This window comes from Cydia pomonella, chromosome 9 (genome assembly GCF_033807575.1).
Source record: "Cydia pomonella isolate Wapato2018A chromosome 9, ilCydPomo1, whole genome shotgun sequence".
In the NCBI taxonomy this organism is placed as follows: domain Eukaryota; kingdom Metazoa; phylum Arthropoda; class Insecta; order Lepidoptera; family Tortricidae; genus Cydia; species Cydia pomonella.
In genome coordinates this window covers 14,665,022-14,687,929 of record NC_084711.1, presented here as the reverse complement: position 1 = coordinate 14,687,929, position 22,908 = coordinate 14,665,022, and the positions used below count along the sequence as shown (strand labels likewise).

General features: G+C 39.0%; 2 protein-coding genes across 3 annotated transcripts in view; both read left to right on the top strand.

Annotated features, from left to right (window-relative positions):
• Positions 1-148: 148 nt before the first annotated feature.
• Positions 149-6,361, top strand: LOC133521440 (uncharacterized). The gene is made up of 6 exons (XM_061856400.1): positions 149-403; positions 1,531-1,728; positions 2,507-2,700; positions 3,198-4,565; positions 4,827-5,017; positions 5,717-6,361. The coding sequence occupies exons 1-6, from the start codon at positions 304-306 to the stop codon at positions 6,297-6,299; spliced, it is 2,634 nt and encodes an 877-aa protein (XP_061712384.1). The 5' UTR covers positions 149-303; the 3' UTR covers positions 6,300-6,361.
• Positions 6,362-10,799: 4,438 nt separating this feature from the next.
• LOC133521464 (plasma membrane ascorbate-dependent reductase CYBRD1) overlaps positions 10,800-22,908 on the top strand; it is a 119,963-nt gene continuing 107,854 nt past the window's right edge. Inside the window, exon 1 of one of the 2 annotated variants that reach the window (XM_061856434.1) lies at positions 10,800-10,933. The gene's annotated coding sequence lies outside the window, so the exon portion shown is untranslated. The remainder of the gene's footprint in view (positions 10,934-22,908) is intronic. The other variant, XM_061856436.1, reaches the window with a different exon arrangement.

Sequence of the window (22,908 nt, the reverse complement as noted above, 5' to 3'; positions counted from 1 at the left end):
TTTTTTATACACAAAAAATAAGTATCCTCAAATTGATCCTCAATCAACCGAAACGAGATCTCGGTCGGACCTTATCAACAACTGTGGTACGGTTCGGTCGTGTGTTAACACTTTGACATGACTGTGACAGTGACACTGACGGAGCATACTTCACTGCGGGAGCGAAGCGGCGCGGCGCGGCGCGGTTTCACGGCAAGCTTCGATTTCGAGCACGTGTTGTGTTACTGTGTGCGTGGTAGTTATTAGTGATTTTAGTAAATTTTACTTAATGTTGTAAGATTTTATTACTGAACTGGTTTTAAAATGGGTCGTAAGGCAAAGTTTGATGAGACCAAAAAAGTTAAGAAGGGTCCCGGTAGAAAAGCTAGGAAACAACCAGATCCAGTTTTCAGAAAGGAATTGTGTAAGTAATTTTGTGTTAAACTTGTCATATTTATAACAAAACTATCTTAAACAATATGGTATTCAACTTACCTAAAACATGCTGTAAACAATATCTGTGAGTGTGTGATAAAGGACCAAAATTCGGCACAAGACACATTTTGAGGCTAGTTTTCCCCTTTTCGTATATAATTTACTTAATAATATGGTTATGTTGATTAATTAGTTTAACTAAAACATTATTTTAACTAAAACAAGCTATTGGTACATTAATGCACTTTGACAGACAAGTTCTTCTAGCAATACAACACTTTATGCTGAATGACACTTTTGATCTTGAGAATTGTTAACTCTTTTGGGCGTAATTATATGTCTGCCCATGAGTGAGTTACAAATTATGCTTGGAGGGCTTAACAACTGAAGCTTACCTCTCTGTCAAAAACTTCAGCCAATAGTCATATGTATTGTATGGACTAACATTTATACATATGACTCACAAATAGCCATACATTTATTGTGCCCCTCCCTTGTAAAAATCGGCAGACTGTTTTGTACAGAAAATTACAGGCAAGGTCTCCAGTTGTTAAATCCTCTAAGGAAATATGGCACTTACATGGTGTGGATAATATAAAACTGCCACCTGTTTGTAAAAAAAAACACCTCGGAGTTGCAGGCTGTGGTGACTGCTTACCATCAGGTGGGTGGTATGCTTGTTTGCCACTGTTGTGGTATAAAAAAAAAGCAGAGATGAATTGATGTATTCTACCCTTTTACCATACAAACAATTTGCTTGTTCATGCAGTAATCTAAGGTTTCTATCAGTCTAAAACTCTCCTGCCTGCATTTGTGATGGGTTCCTGAGATAAATTAGTAAATAAATATTATAGGACTATTATTACACAAACTGCCTAAGACCCACAGTAAGCTCAATAAGGCCTGTGTTGTGGGTACACAGACAACAATAATAGAACCCAGGACCATTGGCTTCATAATTAGGCAAGGTAACTGCTTCCAGTCTTAACAACTGTTACCCTTCTTGGGACTCAATAGTCAATTTGTGTAGGAATGTCCCTGTAATGTTTATTAGTTATTAGATTTTTAGGCCAGACAGGTTGTCTGATTGAATTGTATTGTGATTTTACATTACAGTGGAGGATGAAAATGAGACAAAAAAGATGAGCCATAGACAGAAACAGAGGGCAGCACGGAGGGCCAAGAAGAAAGCAGAGTTAGCAGAGAAGAAAAAAGCATTGAAACAAGCTAAGAAGAATGTGGCTAAGCAAACTGAAGTCAAGCAGGTGGAGGTGGAAGATAATTCAGATGAGTCAGGAGATGAGACTGTACAAGGTGTGTATAAATATTAGGAATCGCCAGAACAAAACCGCCAAATTCGCCTTATCATACAATTGAAGTTACATAGGATATTCTTTTTACAGTAACCACAGGATATTCTTTTTACAGTAACCACAGGATATTCTTTTTACAGTAAAGGTTTAAAATATTAATGTTAAGGTCTAAGATTAATGATGGTCTCTACACTAGGCAAAGCCTGTATCGTGGTTACCAGTTTAAAGATACTTAAATATAACAATTTTGACAAAAATCATTTTTTTACATGCATGTTTTTTTTTACACTATGTATTTATTTTTAATTGCTTGAGCATAAAGGTGCACAAGTTACTTGTATGCGCATATTTTAGGACACTTTCATAAATCAACCTAGTCCCACAGTAAGCTCAAAAAGGTTTGTGCTGTGGATACTAGACGACAATGTATACATATACTAGTAATACAGAAAAAAACAAGCTATTATTACAGAATACACACCTGGGACCTCCAGTACTATGTAGGCTGGGAGGCCATATATCACATAAAATATTGTTCTTAACAAAATGTTCTCAGACATGTCTTGGTTGCTATTGGCATAGTGTGTTATTTTTTGTATTTATTGTAAGACTTTGTCACACTAAACACTAAGGTTCCTTTCTCTAATATTCATAATTCACACCAGTTATTTTTTTTTGTTTTATATCACAATATAACTTGGCTGGATTTTGTTTTTACCAATGTTATGCAGCATTTTACTTTTAAAATGTATTGCATCATCACATTATTTCATTTACAGGCTTCACTGACGACAACAAAGAATGGCTGAAGCCGAAGAAAAAAGGCAAAGCCAAGAGGCCTGAGCAAGAAAGTGACAGTGGTCATGATGAGGGTTCTGATGAAGAGGGCTCTGATGACGGGTCTGCTGAGGAGTCTGATCAGGAAGCCGATGGTGACGATGATGACAAACCTAAAGCAGGTGAAAATTATAAGGTATCTATAACCTCTCTCTCTCTCTCTTAAATACATATAAGGTACGCAACACATGAGAAAACTGTATCACACTTCTTAGAAAAAGAATTGCTCATCATCTATGTTTGTTCATAGAATGGGATACAACATATCTTCTATCAAACTGTTCTGCTATTGTGCCTTGGGATAGGACAGAATAACGAGAAACAATTGTTAATCCATCTAGACATCCCTTCATAAAGTTGTAGTAGTGTGGCTAGTAGATAGAAAGGTTGCAGGTTTTAATCCGAATTCATACTTCAGTGAGTTCTTGGAATGTAGAGTAAAAAAAAAAACATTGTGAGGAAAAGGACTAATCCTAATAAGTCCTAGGTCCTACTCTGGGTTAGAAGGTATAGGTTTTAACCTTATGAAAGTTGAACCCACAATTATGCAGTAACATTTCTTAAATTTAGACACATTGCCAAACTACAACTTTGCTGAGCAACAGCTGATTTTGTGCTTCATTATTATTTCAGGTTGGAAAACTGGATGATTTGTTTGCGGATTCAGATCAAGAGAATGGTGATGTCACTTCTGAAGATGAAGGGACAGCTACCTCTTCAAAATTAGAATACCATTCTGACTCCAGTGAAGAGAAAAGTGACGAGGATGATGACGATGATGATGACATGCTTCCCATTGAAAAAGCTAATATTAAGCTAAAGAAAAAACAGAAACTTGACAAAAAACTGGCAGATGAAGAGATGCAGTTAAACATTGCTAAGCAAGATGTATTTGCGTTTCCCACAGAAGAAGAATTGCAAAATCCAAGCAATCTACAAGATGTGCTGCAAAGAATCAAGGATGTTGTCAATGTCCTAGGTGATTTCAACAGTTTGAAGGAAGAAGGTAGATCCAGATGTGAATATACTGAATTGCTTCTCAAAGACCTATGTCTTTATTACAGTTACAATGAATTCCTAATGGAAATACTAATGCAGATATTCCCTGTACAAGAATTAGTAGAGTTTTTAGAGGCCAGTGAAACTGCGCGACCTGTGACTATCAGAACTAACAGTCTCAAGACAAGGAGGAGAGATTTAGCTCAGGCTCTTATTAATAGAGGAGTGAACTTGGATCCAGTTGGAAAATGGAGTAAAGTTGGCCTTGTTGTGTACAGTTCCACTGTGCCTATTGGTGCAACACCAGAGTATTTGGCTGGCCATTACATCTTGCAAGGAGCATCAAGTTATTTACCTGTTATGGCCCTAGCGCCTCAAGAGAAAGAGAGGATTTTGGACATGTGCGCTGCTCCTGGTGGTAAAGCGTCGCATATCGCTGCTATCATGAAAAATACTGGGGCATTATTCGCAAATGACGCTAACAAGGAACGAACTAAAGCTATTGTTGGCAACTTCCATAGACTTGGAGTTGTTAATGCTGTTATTTGTAACTATGATGGCAGACAATTCCCGGAAGTGATAAAAGGCTTTGATAGGGTACTTTTGGATGCTCCATGCACTGGTACAGGTGTTATTGCTAAAGACCCGAGTGTTAAAACTACGAAGGACCAGAAAGACATTCAAAGGTGCTTTAACTTACAAAGACAGTTGCTTCTCGCTGCTATTGATTGTTGTAATGCGAAGTCCAGTACTGGAGGGTACATAGTTTACTCCACTTGTTCTATATTGCCTGAAGAAAATGAATGGGTAGTGAACTATGCTTTAAAACGGAGGAATGTGAAGTTGGTTCCAACAGGTCTTGATTTTGGAACAGAAGGTTTTGTGAAGTATAGGCATCACAGGTTCCACCCTTCATTGAAGTTGACTAGAAGATTCTATCCTCATACGCACAACATGGACGGGTTCTTTGTTGCCAAATTGAAGAAATTCTCGAATGTAATTGTAAGTATATTTTTGTGGAATTATTATTTAATATTTATTAAACGTTAGTTTTGACAAATCTGCGCGTCATCGTTGATGACACGAACGAAAGCGCATTTCTGATGATTTTTACTTTATACACACTTAATAGGGGGTACATTCAAAAAATTTAGTAGGTCAAAATTTGTTCGGTTGTTTGGCTACAATAGGTATTTCCGGATATTCAGATATGTTATAATAGTTGTTCATAATACACTGCTAAAATGTTTATATATTTTACAGCCTGAGCCTTTCAAGGATGATGATGACGAACAAGAAGAAGGCAAAGAGAATACTGAGACCACACAAGATGAAGCTGACACTAGTGCCGAAGGTGATAAGACTGCCACCAAGAGACCAGCACCGGACACCGCCAATCCAGCGCCGGCCGCCAAAAAGACGAAACCGAATAAAAATACAGAAGCTAAGCCAGGGTAAGACATGAAATAATATAGCCTATACAAGGTTCGGCTGTATGTAATAAACGAGCTCAATATGTATAGCAAGCTGCAAAAGTGCATAACGTTAGACCATGATAACTCTGCAGCGATTTTCATTGCACAGACTGTGCAATATATAACACTTGCAGCCCACGGCTACGCTATCAAAATCGCTGGGTGTATACCCATCTGTCCCCGCCCCACGTGACCAGCGCCATACAAGAGGCGGGTACAGATGGGAATGATTTGTATGTGGTGCCTATTCCCATCTGTGCCCAGCGGGGACAGATGGGAATACACCAAATCGCTGCAGTTATCTTGGTCTAACTCTACGCACTTTATGAATGGTATTGATAAATAAAGTAGGTATGAATATGAACTCACTGTACATCCAGCTGCAAAAGTTGTGTATGCATACAGAATATCATTCTTAAGTGAGTATGCACTTTCGCAGCCATGATGTGTAACCGTCGGTTACACTTTTCTCGCTATATTTGAACAGAATAGAACCAAATTTTAAAATGAAAAAACTTACTATTTTATTCAATACTTCAAGATCAACATCAATAAATTTTGTCAGATGAATAATGTGACAAATTTGAAATTGTAAGTTTGCCAAACTATAAAGGTATTCAGGTTGCCTACCTAGCTAGTGTATATAATAATTAATAGTTTTGTTTTTCTTTTTTACAGTTCACATGTTAATAATGCCCAACCAACCAATCAAAACAAAAAGAAGAACAAGAAAAAGAAGAAGAAAAATAAGCAAGGAGCAGATAATAAAGACAACTCACAATCCAGTGAAACAAAGGAACCTCAACAAAACGTTAATGCTAACAATGAAGGCAAAAAACCTAAGAAAAAGAAAAATAAAAAGCCTAACGCTAACCCAGGACTAGTTTCTAACGATACAAGGCAGACACAAGATACCGTTCCGTCTAAAAATGAAGCTAGTCCCAAACCTGTTGACAACAACAAAGAAACTCTGCCTACACAAAGTCCAAATAAAAAGAAAAATAAGAAAAACAAAAACAAAAATAAAAATCCCGCAGCGAATGCTCAACCAATAGCAAACAAGAATGAAAATAAAGTTACCCTATCAGTGGAAGCTGCAGCCGCGAAAAAACTCAAAAATAAATTGAAGAAAAAAAATAAAAAACAAATTGGACAGCTGAAAACAGATAAAGTTAAAACTGATAAACCAGCTCAGGAACAAGGGAAAGGCATAGCCAAGAAAAACAAGAAAAAGACATTCAATAAAAAAGCTGAAGTTTAGTCAATTTATTGTAAGATTTAATTTTTGTTATGACTATAACAATAAATTTAATATTTTATTTATTTGCGACTATTTCTTCCTGGCCCAATACAATATCTTCTTGAATGACGCGCATCAAAATTACTTCTAAGCGGTGGGCAACATTCGATTGTGATTGACAGGTGGTTTTTATGTCAGTCAAACAAGTTTGTCAGTAGAAAAAGGCGCTATTTCATTTTCTATGGGACGATAATCCTTCACGACTATTTTTTTTGAAATTTGCTGCTTTTTTTACATAATACTTGGTTTTATTCTTCGCGACCGACTGAATGAAATCTATTTCAACCCTCATTTAAAACATGATTTTTAATTTTTTGCTGTGCCACAAGGTGACGTAATATCTAGTTTCATAAACTAGGTTTGTTCAGTTATCGAAATACATGATAGATGGCGCTGTTCCGTGTAATAAAAACCCTGAAACACGCTATAAAGATTTTTCTTGAGATTACGTTGGTGCTAGTGCCACGCTCCACCGCCCGGTCCGGCCAGTATGAATTTATTTAGTTGCCGAATCGCACAGTAGATGGCGCTGTTTCGTGTAGACGTGTAGTGAAACTGAAAATCCTAAATCGCGCTATCGAGATTTTTGAGATTATAACCCACGCCACACTTAATTATTCTAGTTACCAAATTGAATGGTAGATGGCGCTGTTTCGTGTAATAAAAATCCTGCATCGCGCTATGGAGACTTCTTGAGATTATAGGGACCGTGCGCGTTGGAGGGTCTGCCATCTTGTGGCCTGAATCGGAACCATAAACATGCACATGTACGCGTCACGTGTTTTCTTGTGCATAGTAGGTTCTGCCATCTTGTGGGCTACATCGGAACTAAGAACATCACATTTACGCCTCGCACCAAAAATCTGACGTCTCCTGTGCTGCCTCCTACAGTTCATGCACGCTCCCTATCACGGCACGACCGACGAAACATAATTTTAGTATATATGTCGAACTGCATGGTAGGTGTCGCTAACTCATATGTAGTAAAAAAAATTTTTTTTAAACTTAAACTCAAAAAATTATGTACTTAAAAAAAAGTCAGGAAGTTAATATTTTTTTATTTGATGTATTCCTAATATGTCTATAAAACATCCAAAGAACAAGTCAATCGGATACGTGGTTTTAAAGGATTTTTTTTTTTTTTTTTTAATTTTTTCGCAAACGATATTCATTTAAGACATAATATTCACCAAAAGTATATGTAATAATAAAACGAATAATCGTGCATAACAATATCTCGAATTCAGCCAGGGGCGATTTTGCTATGGCGGTCCGGCCAGACCCTTTGACATTTTGATTTTAGTGTTGTGTTCCTGCCGGTGAGAAGGTTGCCAGAGCTCAACGAGGGTCCGGAGTGTTAGGGTCGGCAACGCGTATGTAACTCTTCTGGAGTTGCAGGCGTACATAGGCTACGGAGACTGCTTACCATCAGGCGGGCCGTATGCTTGTTTGCCACCGACGTAGTGTTAAAAAAACCCTAAATAGCCGAAAGGGATAGTGCCATACATTAGAAAGGGACAGCACGATTCGTCGCTGAATCGGTTTCAAACTTCGTTTTTGTAGGAAGTGTCATTTCTGTACTGTAGTACTATTATTTATTCTTTGCCGATAGTCGGGTTCTCTGTTCGAGTGTTCGATGTCGCTGTTTTTAACACGCGCTGACACTGAATGTTTAAGAGGAAAGAGGACGACCCTTTCTCCATACAAACGTAGTCCCCAATTTCCTTTATAACCTCCTCCTTTTGAAATCTTGAAGTTGGTTAAAATCCCATGTAAAATGAGACTTAACGCAAACACGCATGTCACGTTTCGCTGTCGAATAAATTTACACTAGGGGTTCTGAACTCAATACTTCCAATGACACTTGTCATCATTCCGATTTAGGCAGTCATTCTTACCTGAGCGAATAACTCGCGAACGCGATGAACAGAACGGAATTCTTCAACGATACATAGTTCACGTTTGGCAATTTGTTCTCTTTGCATGTTTGTCAAACAGGTTTTCAAGGCACATTTTTATCCTATTTAGTTTTTTGTTTTAATAATTATCTGGTGCTTTATTTCATGCATGGTGTGAAATAATTTATCTGAAATACAGTCGAATACCATATTGCGGGTATTTTAGCAGTCAACCATAGGGCAAATCTGAAATGTGTCAAGGTCTCAAGGTGGGTGCAGTGACAAAAAAAAACATGTTACCTCCTTTTCTACATAATTAGGCGTTGACGCTGTCTTTTTAATTTCATTGTATGAAATCCAAAATCAACAATAATCGTTCTTTCACCGGTCTCCCGAATTGAAGTCAGTTTTTTTAAATTATGAGTTTCCAAAACGTCCCGCTTCGCGCGCTGTTTCTAAATCCCATACAAAATGAGACTTAACGCAAACGCGTTCGTCACGTCACGCTATCGAATAAATACATTAGGGGTTGAAAAGAATGTATTTCAGTCGGAGTAGTCGTAGAGTATGTAGCAACTTTTATGGGAACACGAGGATTTATTTTATTCGAGTGCGAATTTGCTTAACGATACCTCACATGTTGAAGCTTAGGTATCCCATTAGTCGATTAGATGGTAATTGTCGTATTGAATGCTAGAATAAAGGATGACACACGCTAGAGTTGCTAGACCAGTACCCCTAGTGTAAATTTATTCGATAGCGAAACGTGAAGTCTCATTTTGTATGGGATTTTGAGTTTCCAAAACGTTCCGATTGACGCGCTGTTTCAAAATCCCATACAAAATGAGTCTTAATGCAAACGCGTACGTCGCGTTTCGCTATCGAATAAATTTACACTAGGGGCTAGGGGCTCTGCCGAGTGGCCGGAGCTTCCGGCGATTCGTTTTCTATGGAAAGCTCCACGTGATTACCTATCAGCCGTCATAGAAAATGACTTGTCGGACGCCTCGGCCCGGTCTAGCGTGAGTCATCCTTAAGTAATAGTTAAAGTAGCAGTGTTTTGTATGAATATGGTTTTCTGTAATTTTGATGTACTGTCAGTATCCCGAGTTTTCCCGAGGGGCTACAGTATGGGGTTCTTCAAAAAAGGAGTGTACCGGTTTTTAAAGGGTCGGCAACGCGCGTGTAATACCCCTGGTGTTGCAGGCGTCCATAGGCTACGGTGCCTGCTTACCATCAGGCAGGCCGTATGCTTGTTTGCCACCGTCGTGATATAAAATTAAAAAAAAAGTATCCCATTTTTCTGCTTCTCATTCGAGCTAGATGTATATAGTCTTGCCATATGCCTATAAATAACTATTCTTTCTTACTTAATACGCAAGGGTTAAAAACATTAAATAATCATTAGGCTTTTCAAATTTGTAATTACTTAGTCTTTTTAATTCTATAAAATATTTTAGTTAGTTGCAGGGCTAGATTAGGTAATTTCGCTAGAGATCTTGGACTTAGTTTAAGGTGCCGTAGGTTCAGAGAGCGGATTTTTGACTTTTGCTCAAAAGAAAAAAACACGAACATAGATCTAAAAATACTTAACAAAATTGTAACAATTTATGCAGAAAAGCAAAAATATGAGAATTGCTTCTAAACATGCGCGATTTTATTTTTGAGGGAATCCATCGATTACTTTTTTTTTTATTAAAACTTACAACAAATTAAAAAAATCGAAAACATGATATAGTATAAGTTCTGAGCACGCACACCCATCTCTCGCCCGCTTACGCTCAGTGTGATGGGGAGAAGAACACGAATCTACGGGGCCTTAAGAGCATACAACTACACTCGTCATGACCTGGGTTCAAAAACACAAGAACTTGAAGATATTATCTATTGTCCACACATTTGGTTAGCGCTGTCTCATGTATTTCTTATCTCACGTGAACGTGACTAAGCGTTTTAATTGTTTTTCCCTCACACTTAATAGGTACTAAAACTAATACCAATACTGTAGTCTTTTCCAATGCATTTGGTGCATATAAATTACCTAGCGGTCTTCATCCATTCAGGTATACCAAACAGCATATTGGGGCAATATTAATGGTTGTAATATTTTCTTATTGTTAGAACTATTATTTATTGTCCACAGGAGAAGGTGCATTTGGCCATAAACTCGGAAAAGCAGTGCTGTAACTAAATAGAGCCTGATCTGAATTTTTCAGCAGCGACTCATCAGAGACCAGCAAAAATGCAGGCAATAACAGAACAGGTAAAGCATTAAATGCTTACGCTGATGCGAACTGTAGTGCTGAAAACATGAATTATAGCGCCATAAAAACATTCCCACGGACAGAGCTGGCGACCGGGATGAACGATCCGCGAATAAATCAGGGAGCCTGGAGCATCTACAAACCAAAAAAATTCCAGTATTACACCAATCTAATTGTGTTCAATGCTTTGCGTTCGCACACGTGTGGTTTAGCTCAAGAACTCTCAACCAACACGTTTTCAGTATCATTGGAGATGGAATGTACAGAGAATGAGGCCCGAGCTTCTCCGGACCCGGGGCGGCGCTCCGCTGGGCGGCTCCTTAATGAAAAGCGCGGCCCGCGCAGCCCCGCGCGCCCGCCCGCTGGAGGCTGCCAGTATCCCGCGAACCGCGATACCGACGCCACACGTCCGACCACCGACTTCCTACCCACTGTACGTGTTAAACACTTGTATAAAACTCCTTACATAATTACTAAACTGTTCTAAGTGTTCGTACCGAGCTCTGTTGTAAATTTGAGTAGTTGTTCCATACATGAAAAGTGCGGTTTCAGAGGAAGGGGTAGGGCGGGACGCTTTGTTCCCGTACTACGCCCGAGCGAGGCTACAGCGCAGCATCCGCTCGCCAAGTCGCCCTATCTATAAGCGACGCCGGCCGGTATATGTAGGTATACCGTGGTTAACATGAACTACCATTTCTGTAATAATCTACGTATAGTTAGGAACGTTTTTGTTTTGGCACGTCGCATTGATCGCGCGATTTTTACCGCGAAATGGGACAGCGTCGAGTGTTGAGTTACGACAAGGAGCGGAAACGCGCGATGTTGCGATTACGGAAAGTAGCCTTGTTTACCAAGACGCTGTTATCAAGATGAGCAGTCATTGTCTGCAAATAATGACTCTTGTATAAGGAATTTCATTAAAATATAGTACGTTAAGTACGAGGTAAGACAAATATTTCAAAATGATAAAATTTATCGTTTCGTTTGACCTAATTAAAATTACACGGTAAACGATTAAACATTGTTTAACCTTGCTTTAAAATACATGAAGTATAAAAGAAAAAGACACAATTATTTTTGTGTGTAAATTTTAGTTTTTTAATGTTTGTAGTAAAACTTTTTTATACTTATTAAAATCATTTAATAGAACACTGTCCATATAGTTAAAATGCAAAACAGCTGGTCGCTAAACAGGCAGCTTCAACTTTAGAGGAATTGGATAATAGCTATAATGCAGGTGTTAACAACCTTTTTTGTGACCGATTTGGTAACAGAAATATAATGCGCTTCCCATACAAATCTTTAGTAGTGAAAATCAAAGTAAATAATGATAAATATAAATAAATATTGCTGGTGCTGCCTCGCTTACTACAGCCCCCTAAGAAGACGAGCCCCTGTAGTTGGGAACTCCTAAATATAACAAACAATTTACAATATATTATATTTATTTACTACAAATCGTTTATTGTAGTCAATAATAACATACTGTAACATTGAACGTAAACGATACTTTCCACGCCGGGACCCTTAATCGTCATTTTAATATTTCACATCCGTTAAACATGGCAACAAATTGTCCTTAAGAGCTTGAAGTGGTTGTAAGTGGCCATTTGCTCTTTTGTTTTACAAGAGACACCAAGGGTTCCCTGTAGAGCGTGTAGCTACATAATTAACATCATAGTGACATAATAGCGACGCGTGCGAAGTAACTAACAGACGGTGTAATGGCCGCCTGTCACACCGTGACGTATCGCAGCCGGAACGGTCAAGGGGGATAGAAAGCGATATGATTGTGGTTAGTCACGTGTGTGTTATGGACTCATTAATGGTCAGTTATATAGGTCTATCTAGGTGGAATACAAAAACCTAACTTAAGTAGGTAAACGAAAGAAATTACCTCTTTTTGACGAGTATAGGTATTTTATTTACCTAAGATATAATAGGGTTGTTTCCAATTTTTTGAAACGCTTGTATTACGTTCTATATTAACTAAAAGTTGCCCTAAAATTCAACTTTTATACTAAAAACGGCTTTAAATATGTTAAATTAACAAAATATATTTTGACAGATGCTTTCGCGCCCAAAACGCTCTTTGAAAATTGTGTGACGTCACAGTTTACGGTTTGACACATGACTAGATACACACGTAGAAGATACGAACTGTCAACTGACATGTTGTTTATCGCGTAACTGTCAACAGTGTCAATCCGAGAGTTGTGACGTCATCACGATCTTCAATGACGTTTCGAGTTTGGTCACGTGACGTGTGCCAAAAGATATTTTAAATTCAATATTTACAAAAATATGGTCATTACAGGTCCCCTAAAAGTAGTTTAACATGTTCTTATAATCCAAAAGAATTTATTGGGACACAATTCTGCCCTAAGATTTGTAGATGGAAACAACCCTATTGTACAGTTTTATTTATCTGTTGTACTTATATTTTATGGCGATGGTTTATCTCTGTCAAGCACGCGTTCTACTCTTTGTATTACATATGAGAAAAAAAAACGGAAATAATAACAGCTTGTAATAACTTTTGATACTGAAAACAAGCACTGTACTAATTTGCACAGGAATCGGTTGATTCTAAATATCATATTTAATAATATAAGCTGATCGTTAGAACTAATTTCTAAAGGATACGGTGAATTCTAGTCAGTTGAGTGTGAGGTTATTTATTGCTTCATGGTTGCAGTTCTACCCCCCTGTAGAGCGGAAATACCTCGATTCCACGCCATCACAATTTGCACAATTGGTCGCTGGGTTTGAGTCATGCAAAGATATTTCTAGGACAGCTATGATTTAGTTCGGGGAAAAGGATTGCTTTCAATTCGCAAGATTGTATTGCAGGAAACTTAGCCGTGACAGGATACCTTTAAATAGATTGGATGATATGCAGCATGTGAATTAGTGCCACCTATACTTATTCTATTGAGTACCTAGGCACGCACGCATACGCATGGTTTTGAATTTGAACATGTCCGACAGAATGCTACCTAACTATTAATAATATAGTTATATCACGTAAATTATTACCTATATTAAGTAGACAATCAATATACCTTATCTCATTGGAATAAAATTTAAGAACGATCAGAGAGAGGCTGATTCTCATTTTAATAATTTGTTACAGTTTTGATTTTGTTTGTTTGACACGACTTTGACGATCACGCTGATTAGTGCGAGTAATATTCTCTGGAAGTTAAATCATGAGACACCTCGCTTGCGCTTATTAAATTAGTGCCCTTAGTGTAGATGCCCTGTGAATATTTTCAATGCTATATCAAAACCATGACAAGTTGGCTAATCAGAATCGGCCTGTACACGATCGAAGGTAATTGTAATCATTCGTATGTTTCGCATCTAATCAATAAAATTTTAAAAAATATCGTTTTGAACAGATTAAAACATAATTTTCTCGGGTCTATCGCGAATTTAGTTTGTGCGTTTATTTGTGTTTACCTTTCGTCGATTTGTGTCGAGTAGTTACACAAATCTCTACCGTCAAACACGAAAATCAGAATTTCGTTATCTGCCTCTCTATCGCTCGAATACCTTTGCAAAAGTAATTAAGTGAGTGATATATGACTTTCGCGTTTCCCGTTATCCGTAAGCAGTTGTTTTGCTTAAAAAAATCATAACAAGGTGCATAAAATTCCTACTTAAATAGCGTTCGTGTCGGTGTGATTTCAACACTTATTGAATTATCTCGGAAACATTGAGTGAACAACATAGTTCACGATTAATTGAGCATGGCTGACTCGATTACTTCATTGTATTATGCGTTTACTGCATGCGTTAAATCTACTTATGATCTCCCTATAATTTTGGGGCGGGTTTAGGGTCGGCAAAGCGCATGTAACTCCTCTGGAGTCGCAGGCTGCGGAGACTGCTTACCATCAGGCGAGCCGTATGCTTGTTTGCCACCGACGTATAATGAAAAAAAAAAAGATTACTTACTCCGAGCTCCGTTGACTCAGTGACCCAAAATAAGACTTGGCCTCCGACACAAGACAGCGCCACCGCCATGCGACTTCTTGCTAATTGTTGACTCGAAGTTCGCGCACAGGAAACTACAAAACCAAAAAAACTTACGAAAACGAACCCTTATAGTTTCGCTATGTTCATTTGCTCCGTGACCGTTAGTGATAGAAAGCTGCCATTTGACATGGATATATAAATCAATCATTGCGACAAAGTGGTATAATAAAAAATAGAAAAATATATTTTTTTGGGGTACCTCCCATACACGTAAAGTGGGGTTGATTTTTTTTTTCGCTTCAACCCTATGGTTTCGTTGGATAGGTCTTTCAAAACGAATACGGCTTTTCATTACCATTTTTGTTGTAAAGTTTAAATTTACGAAAGTAATTGCTCTTAAAGAAAAACATAGCCCCCCTCTAACTTTTACACGATGGGTCCAAAAATGTGGAAAAATCGTGAAAGTAAAGCTTAATAAAAATTTCAATGAAAACTATAGTGAATATGATCGGTAGAGTCGAGCAAAAAGTTAAAAGACGTAACTATGTACGTAGTCTTTGTTTGCCACCCTCAAAGCATAACAATTCTTTAAATTAATGCCTCCTTCTCACAATACAAGGAATTTTCCATCCTAACGTCCTGCGTAAGCGATCTTTCTCCAAACAGCGATCTCAATCAATCTCAACGCATTTTTCGTAGTTTGGCCGCAATCCAATAAGATAGTTTCGAAAACAAGGCGCCGTTGCATCAGCAGTTGCATCTCCTTGCAGTTGGGAATACTAATGGCGGGTATATTATCAATAAAGGATTGCCACGGCGCGTGCGCGGCGAAAGTTAAACGCACAAAGAATTGTTACCAGGAGGTCTATTCAAACATAAATTGTGACATAAAAATGATATCTAAAGTCACTCATGCGTCTAGCTCGCGCCAATAAACGTACGGACAAGTACCTACGAGCGAAATGCACACGCGACTGACATCATTTTGATGTCACAATATAAGTTTGAATTGACCTCTGGGTGTTTGGTGACGACTGATTCAAATCAAATTCAATCTGATATCTTCGAACAGTGGCTTGCAATCTTTTTGCTATGCACAACGTATACAAAGAACTATTACTTTAAGAAAAAATCGGAATGTGCAGCAGTTACATGGACAGTTGATCGAAATGGCGCTGAATGACGTCATATGTGTTGTACCTCAGTGGATTTTCAAACGTTAGGTTAGCATTTGACAGCTTAGTTATCGCGTATTACCGTACCATACAATGCCTATGGCGCCGTCTAGATAAGCTGTCAAAATTGTTCGGACAATTATTTATACTAAGTAGGTACCTACGTAGTACATCAAACCTTCAAGAAAAGAGCGTACTAAGTTCCCATCTTAAAGACCGGCAACGCATTTGCAACCCCTCTGGTGTTGCAGGTGTCCACGGGCGACGGCAATTGCTTACTTTAAGGCGGTTTGTCTGTTCGTTTGCCTCTAATAACATAAAAAAATCACGCTTCTTTTCTGTTATTTGACATTTTGGTAAGGAAAAAATGGAAAAATTTGAGTATCTACAATTATGGACACCCAACAACACAAAGATACACACAATTAACAAAGATTCAACCTCTTTAACCGTTATGACAGCACTTTGATTATGAAGAAAATAAAATGTCACACTTGAATGAGATACGATTTTTTCAAAAGTAACCAGGCTTCGATGACATTCAATTTGCACGTCACCATTATGTCACGTGATGGGGAAAAAATGTTAAACTTGCGTCAGGGGTCACGTGACCGTCAGATTGAAAATTCGTAAGACGGACACGAAATTTCAATCTGACGGTCACGTGAATTGATGACTCGAGTTTAACATTTTTTCCCCATCACAAAAAGTGCACAGCGCCGCTAAAGAAGTTTTCACTTCAAAAAAAAAAAAGTAGTATATTAGTCTTACCCTAAAAAGTTAGATGTGATGGAAATGGACTCCGTCATACTTCATTCTTTTCCCGATTTTATTCCAATTCTGTTTCTATACAGATTACCAAATAAGTTAGGTAACTTGTGTTTGATTTTGCAGGACTTTCTTAAACTATTTAGCATAAAGACTACCTAATATTACGCGAACCAACTACGTAATACTAGCTCGATTGTTCCTTTGATATTACGCTATTCACTCAAATAACCCCTTAACTGTGCCGACACATCAAAATGCTTTTAAGAAACATTTGTTCGAGACTTTCGCTGCACTATAATGCAGAAGTTGTAATATAATTGTTTTTCTGTCAAACCTTATCATGTAATAAGTTGGAACAAGTCCAGGCAACTAGAAATTTTAGACCTTGAATGTCGCGTCCGGTTAGCTCATAAACTTGTAAAGAAATACCTAGGCATGCCATTTAGGTTAAATTAGGTATAAAATATACAGTATGTAAATCCAATGCGGGCAATAAATCATACCAGAAATAGAATGTACCCGTGTAAATATGAATTAAGAAGTTTTTTTTTTCAGTTAAACATTATTATACACACTGTATATGGAGATGAGAATTCTAAATTTTAAATGACATTAAAAGCGTAAAGTTTACATACGATATATTGTTGTGTGCGTAGCCGGTCTTTAAATGGCAAGATCTAAAGATAAATTGTTTCCGTTTACTATATGTACAGTCAACATCAATAGTAGCGGAAAAAACAACGCACCAAAATATTTGCCGCCCTGGAATACCCTTCCAAATAGAGATTACAGTTCGCGGTCACAAGTAACTGTTACAGCTAATTGTTCTTTATACAGGATGATTCAGGAAACGTGAGCAGGATCAACCCTACACAATCAGTAAATGTTAATGTATCGTTCACCGTTATATTTAAGTAAGTAACTTATTTTGGGCATTTATATTTAAAGTTGTACCCCAAACTTGCATTTTAGATTATTTCCACTCAGAATCACGAGCTCTTTCGATCCTAACACAAGAAAAAAAGTGCCCCCAAAATTTTGCTTGGGACCGCCTGCTCACGTTCTCTTATTCTGCCTTACACGCCCAAAAATCCAGCAAGACATCTTTAACCAATCAAATAAAAAATAATTCAATCAACCTACCACCCCCCAGCCAACTAAACCGCCCAATTGATTTTAATAACCATCGGCCATACTCGAAAATCAGATCAATTGAAAACAAAATTTCAGACGGGGACGTGAGTGGAGCGGCACGACTACTCTTCTCTAACGATGACTTGGCGTCGCATTCACCAGAAACCTTTGCCGCCCTCAAAGATAAACATCCGGCTCCCCCATCTCCCACCCAGCTACCAGACCCCCCCGTCCCAGGCGATATAGATCTAACCGTTTCGGAAGATGAAGTGCAACAAGCAATTCTTTCGTTCCCCAATGGTTCTGCAGGTGGACTCGATGGTCTTTCCCCCCAACACCTGAAAGACCTGATCACAACACCTACTGGGGACACGGGATCAGCCCTACTTAAAGAACTGACCGCGCTTATAAACTTAATGTTAGCAGGTCAGGTAAACGCCGAAATCGTCCCACTTCTCTACGGTGCCAATCTCATTGCTTTGGCAAAAAAAGATGGTGGCATCCGTCCTATCGCTGTCGGCTGCACTTTAAGACGCTTGGCATCAAAACTCTGCTGCCGAAAATATAATCAGAAGTTGACCAATATATTTAAGCCTCGGCAGTTGGGTTTTGGTGTCAAGAGCGGTTGTGAAGCAGCCGTGCACGCCGCGCGGACCTTTTTGAGCCGACCGGACTATGAGGTATTTATAAAAATTGACGTAAAAAACGCTTTCAATTCGGTTAACCGTGGTGCCCTCCTAACAGAGGTAAAAAAATACCTTCCAGAAACTTACGCTTACCTATGGCAGTGTTACGGGGCACCTACAAAATTACTCTTTGGCGACAAAACTATTTTGTCAAGTACCGGTTGCCAACAGGGAGACCCGCTTGGACCCGCAATTTTCAGTTTGGCTATTCAACCGATTATCTCAAACCTAAATTCTAAATTTAACTTATGGTATCTGGATGACGGCTCTCTTGGCGGGGATGCCGCCACAGTCTTACAGGATTTGCAAGTAATAATAGATAAATTCTCAGACTTAGGCCTCTCCCTCAATTTCACAAAATGCGAAATTTTCATACCCAACCACCTATCATCAGAAAAAAAAATCGAAATTCTCACAAACTTTAACACCATTTTGCCCAACATCTCCGTTCATTCCCATTCATCTCTTACACTTTTAGGTTCACCGATTTTTGACCAAGCCATCAATCCAGTTATTAATTGCAAATTAAACTTATTTAACTGCACCTCTAACTTGCTTTTCGAAATAAATCCCCACATGGCCCTTTTCATAATCCGTTTTTGTCTCTTCACCCCCAAATTCATGTATTTACTTCGATGCTGTCCGATATGGAAATACCCCACCACACTTTCGTCAATTGACAGCACCCTCCAAAACACCCTTTCCAAGATTCTAAATATCAACTTCGACGCCAGATCATGGTCCCAAGCGGTTCTCCCTGTCCGACTCGGTGGCCTGGGTGTCCGCTCCTCGACCAGTGTGGCCTTGCCCGCATTTTTATCCTCCGCTTACAGCTCGCTGTCTCTAGCCGGTAAAATCTTAAATCTTCCTCAGATATCCGGCACTGAGATAGCGAGCCTGGCGGAGGCGGAAAGTGCTTGGTGCAATACCTGCTCTGGAGCGGATGTCCCGGCCACGAAACATATCCAGAGAGTTTGGGATATCCCTGGTCTTAAAGCAACTCACGCTTCTCTTATAGAAAATAGTCCGGACGACTCAGATCGCGCCCGCCTACTAGCTGTCTCTACTAATGAATCGGGACTCTGGCTGAACGCTTTGCCTTCGCGTAATATTGGCACGGTTTTGGACAAAAATACGTTGAGGATTTCGGTCTGCCTGCGAATTGGAGCCAAAATATGCTCCGCCCATACCTGTGCATGCGGCAAGGACGTGGACTGGCTAGGTCGACATGGCCTCTCATGCACCAAAAGCGCCGGCCGATTATATCGCCACGGCACTATTAATGATCTGGTTCGGCGGTCGCTTGCTACCGTCTCTGTGCCTGCTACTTTAGAACCCACAGGCATGGCGAGAGACGATGGCAAGCGACCGGACGGAGCCACATTGGTGCCGTGGAGACTGGGTAGGCCTTTGGTGTGGGACGCCACATGCGTAGACACCTTTGCGCTGTCCCACATCCAGGCTACCCGCGCACAAGCCGGCGCTGCTGCCGACCAGGCCCAATTACTCAAGCGCCGCAAATACTCATCTTTACTGCAAGATTATGAGTTTGCGGCGCTTGCTGTGGAGACAATGGGACCTTGGTCGGCGGACATGAAAACATTCATGGGGGCCCTGTCGGCACGGCTGATCGACGCCACTGGAGACCATAGGGCTGGCGCTTACCTCTCCCAGCGTATATCCCTGGCAATACAGAGAGGTAACGCGGCCAGCGTTATGGGATCTTTGCCGCAGGCGGAGGCTTTAGAAGGGGTATTCTTTTTATAACTAATTTGTTTATTAGTATATCTTTTAATTTTAGTTTTATTTAATATTAGTTTAATTTTTAAGTAGTTTTATTTTATGGCTAGTTTATGTATATTGTTATAGTAGTAAATAAAGACGAGCCGTTAATAAATAATAATTATTTCTCTTAGTTAAAATAGAAAAAGCTCGTGAGTCAGAGTAAGAATAATATAAAAATTCCCAATTCTAATACAAAAAAATATGATACAATTTTAAATCGATTTTCCCCTTTCTGACGCTTAGTCTGATCCGTTACTTTTAATCCTGTGCGCTTACCTATGTCCTTCTGAAAAGATTTGTCTCTTCTGTACTAATTTTGTGTCTGCAAAAACCCGGTTATCACATAGAAATAAATATTTGGCTTTAGACTTGGATAGACTATACGGATAAAAAAATAAATACTAGTTTAATTTATTAACAAGTAGATAGGCCTGCGAGCGATACTCCAAATTTTATATTAAAGGAAAAAAAAATTACGGGAATATTTTCTAAGTATTAAGGGAAGGAATGGAAGGATATGCGAGGTCCTGGTAGGCTTCCGTAGCTCAGTTGGTTAAGAGCAACGCACGGATTGCGGATTGCGGGTTCAAGTCCTGCCGGAAGCTTAACTTTTTCATTTTTTTCCTTTAATATAAAATTTGAAATACTAGTTTCCCTTATGGAGCATTCCACGAAATTTTCCTTCGTTTGTACTAGGTACCTATAGGAGTTTATTTCAATCACAATGGATGTGAAAAAGTGCTGGTGGCCTAGCGAAGCGCTGGTAAGAAGTACCAAGGTGGCGAAGTACGAGTAAGAGTTTTCAAACCGGTGGTCGCAGGTTCAAATCCCGGCTCGCACCAATGAGTTTTTCGGAACTTATGAATGAATATAATAAAATCATTTGATGTGTACCAGCCGCTTTTCGGTGAAGGAAACATCGTGAGGAGACCGGACTAATCCCAATAAGGCCTAGTTTACCCTCTGGATTGGAAGGTCAGATGGCAATCGCTTTCGTAAAAGCTGTGGCAAAAATGCCGGGACAACGCCAGGAAGACGAATGGATGTAAAAAATGCTCAATAAAATAATAATTTAATTGTAACGTAACGTGGATTAACATGGAACCATAAATCATCTATCTAGATAGGTATGCGTTGAAATAGGTATGCCCGGTAATTCCGACTCGAAGTGTATAATTAATCAAGTTCCCTTATTCATCAAGTTTTAAGCTTATTTTATATGTACCTGAGTACTGGTTCAAAAAGAAAATCTCTTATGTTTGGAATCCAGCTAAACATACCAATCATTTGTGCCCAAGGCATCCCCAGTTATTGTTTCGCGAAACACAATTCTATCCTTGCTCCAGTAATTCTTGTTATTTTCCTCTCAGATTATTGATCGAGAGCACCATAGCTACCGGCCCAAGGATCTTTCTTACTTAGTGGTTTTGTCCTTTGTTTTGCGTTTGTTTAGGGAAGAGACTTTTAATATAATGTATTTTTTGATGATTGAAATTTGTCATTTTCTACACGAATACAACTAAAATAAATAGTTATAAACATGATTTGTGGAAAATTAACTTTGATGTGCAAGGAAGGCATAGTTCGTGTCATTCACGATCACGCACAGATTTGTCAAATTTAACCTTTAATAACATGACGAGTACGATTACGATACGAGTTAAGGCATGCGTCTTCGCGAATGACACGATCTATATACAAGGTGAAATGTTAACCACCGTTCATACGAGTACTCTGCGTAGTGACGTAGGTCACACTGAATAACTTTGATTATGGGGCCAGTGACGAAATCGCGAAAAAAATATTGGCGGTCCCATAGAAATCAGCGGCAACACATCAGCCGGAATGTATGAAATAATCTAATAAATATAGTTTTTGCTGTCGGCATTTCACAGCTAACGTTTACCGACAAGTTAAAAAGTGAAAAAAAAAACTTCATGTTATTCGACTTCACTTTATCCTTTATCCAATTTGATTCTGTGAGTTCTTTACACAGACTTGCTGAACGATTAGCAACGAAATAACCTACAACATATTGTGCTCAACTATTTGAACGCATAACTTTCTCTTAGCTCTTTCTCCTAAGACACCTAAGTCCTCCTAGTTTACGAAGGATGCGATTAAGTTAAATGCGGACGGATAGTGCTGGAGTCCTGAGAATTTAAAATCAGCAAATTCCTAGCCCTTCGTCTTCATGTGTGTCGTCTTGTCACGTCTTACACTACTCAAATTTGTACTTATTCCAAAATCTGCTCAAGCAGTTAGTGTTTTTTTAACCGTATTAGAAACAAAGTAGGGGAATAAATATTTTTCCAGAAATTGTAGATACAGGGTACATTTGATAACATTTATTTCTTATCAACTACACAATCCATTTTCGATATAAACCACATCTGATATTTTCAAAAAAGGTAAACTCTTGAACTGACAAGGAAAGGTACCCAACTGTCCGGTTCCGATTTGATTTATATTTATATATGTTATAGAGTCTTCTTCTTCCTCGCGTTGTCCCGGCATTTTGCCACGGCTCATGGGAGCCTGGGGTCCGCTTGACAACTAATCCCAAGATTTGGCGTAGGCACTAGTTTTTACGAAAGCGACTGCCATCTGACCTTCCAACCCAGAGGGTAAACTAGGCCTTGTTAGGAATAGTCCGGTTTCCTCACGATGTTTTCCTTCACCGAAAAGCGACTGGTAAATATCAAATGATATTTCGTACATAAGTTCCGAAAAACCCATTGTTGGTACGAGCCGGGGTTTGAACCCGCGACCTCCGGATTGCAAGTCGCACGCTCTTACCGCTAGGCCACCAGCGCTTATATGTTATAGAGTAGTCTAAAATAACGGACACGTATTTTTTTTTAGCTGCCCAA